The following is a 1613-nucleotide window of genomic DNA, read 5'->3' on the forward strand; positions in this document are numbered from 1 at the left end:
GATAATAGAAAAATGCTTGTGTTTCCTCGCATTTCTTAATTACAGTTAAAGGCTAAGAAAAGTAATTGAGACAAAATGGAAAATGAAACACAACAGAAAATAGATTGTGGTAAGTTTGCCAAAATTATTTTATATTCCTGATTTTACTTAATGTCCTCCCGCATTCAAGCCATTTCTAATGAACTTGCCTTTTCAGCAGGTATTTCCATATTTACTTAATTTATTTTAATGTATTTATTTAATTCCAAGAGAAATGTAGTAATTCCCATTCACAGAGATGATTAAAAATAGTAATTTCTACTTGCCAGTCACATTATTCCATAAATTGATCATTGCTGATAAGCAGGATGGCTAATATTAGTGGAGTTCTGGCTAGTAAATAACCAATCAGCATTTTTCAGTGTGTTTTAAAAGAAAATTTCCTGGAAATAATTCTACAAACTATTTGTTTTTTCATTATAGAGATGAAAACTGATCTCAATTTGTTACTTGAGTGTCTGAAGTATCAAATGGACCATCCTGTTTCTCAAAAGGAAGCCTTGGTTACCATTTATTCAGCTTGTCAACACAACAGTAAGATGTGAAGATGTGCTTTGTTCTCTTAAGTTATTAAGTGGGAAGCAATATATTATTTTGCAAGGCAAAGCTTTATTGTATCTTTCTTTGTCGCTGCAGGTAATGCAACGGATTATTTTCAAGAAATTGGTGGTTTGCTCTTTGTATATAACCTGGCAAAATCAAGCAAGTACAGTATGGTAAAGGAAGCTGCTTTATTCACATTAGGAGGTTTAGCGGAGAGTAACGGTAACACACACGTTTATTCTTCTCATATTTTTGTCATATTTTTAAATCATTGTGTTCCTCTTTGTCCATTTCTGCCAAATATGTGGTTTTGTATGTAATTAAATCTGTTTAACAACTTGCAAAATTTATGTTACATCTCATTATGTAAGGATGCTCACCGACTAGAGGAATATTCATAGATGAGTCATTACCACTAGCTTTTAATACTTCTTAACTGGTTATAACTATATGAGAAAAGCAAGAGAAGAGTAAGAGTCCTCAACAGATATTATCAAGATAATTTATTGTGAGAAAAATGAGGTTCAAACCAAATAATAATGGTGAACCCAATGGCCGGCCTTGGGTTCGTACATTACTATCACAGAAGGATCTTATAATGAGCCGTATTGTGCTTTTATCCTTTTTACTATGATGCAATGTGTTTTAAACTTTTTAAAAATGTAACTGTTTATTTTTAATGTTTTCCTATTAAATAGGTTTTAACTGTATTTTATTTTAATTTGTTGCTAGATGCCATGTGTCCGATACTGGGAGAAAGGTGGGGAAAAATATGAATACTGCTCAGAATTAGTGCCACTGAACTAAGCTCCACTGAACACAGTGAGCTCACGTTTGAGAAAACATGCATTGGGTTACATTTATTTATTGACTGGTTTTATAGCCTGCCTTTCTTCCAGCTCAGGACTCAAGTTAGCTTAATTACATGGAATAAGAAGTCTTAATATTGTTAATATCACTAGATGCCCATGCAATCAATTGTACATAGCCTCAACATATAGGACAAAAGAAGTGGTGCTCCCTGGCTCCAC

General features: G+C 33.0%; 1 protein-coding gene across 1 annotated transcript; it reads left to right on the forward strand.

The window, feature by feature from the left end:
• On the forward strand, positions 1 to 1607 carry LOC121918666 (telomere repeats-binding bouquet formation protein 1-like). The gene is made up of 3 exons (XM_042444683.1): positions 1 to 109; positions 463 to 573; positions 676 to 1607. Exons 1-3 carry the CDS (start codon positions 76 to 78, stop codon positions 900 to 902), a joined length of 372 nt encoding a protein of 123 aa, XP_042300617.1. The 5' UTR covers positions 1 to 75; the 3' UTR covers positions 903 to 1607.
• The last annotated feature ends 6 nt before the right edge of the window (positions 1608 to 1613 follow it).

Source organism: Sceloporus undulatus, unplaced genomic scaffold (genome assembly GCF_019175285.1).
Source record: "Sceloporus undulatus isolate JIND9_A2432 ecotype Alabama unplaced genomic scaffold, SceUnd_v1.1 scaffold_22264, whole genome shotgun sequence".
Lineage (NCBI taxonomy): Eukaryota > Metazoa > Chordata > Lepidosauria > Squamata > Phrynosomatidae > Sceloporus > Sceloporus undulatus.

What these genes read in the sequence shown, in the direction of transcription:
- LOC121918666 (XM_042444683.1), top strand. Translation starts at nt 76, where the DNA reads ATGGAAAATGAAACACAACAGAAAATAGATTGTG. An exon ending in ACAACAGAAAATAGATTGTG is followed by an intron (nt 110 to 462) that starts GTAAGTTTGCCA and finishes TTTTCATTATAG; the next exon opens with AGATGAAAACTGATCTCAAT. An exon ending in TTCAGCTTGTCAACACAACA is followed by an intron (nt 574 to 675) that starts GTAAGATGTGAA and finishes TTGTCGCTGCAG; the next exon opens with GTAATGCAACGGATTATTTT.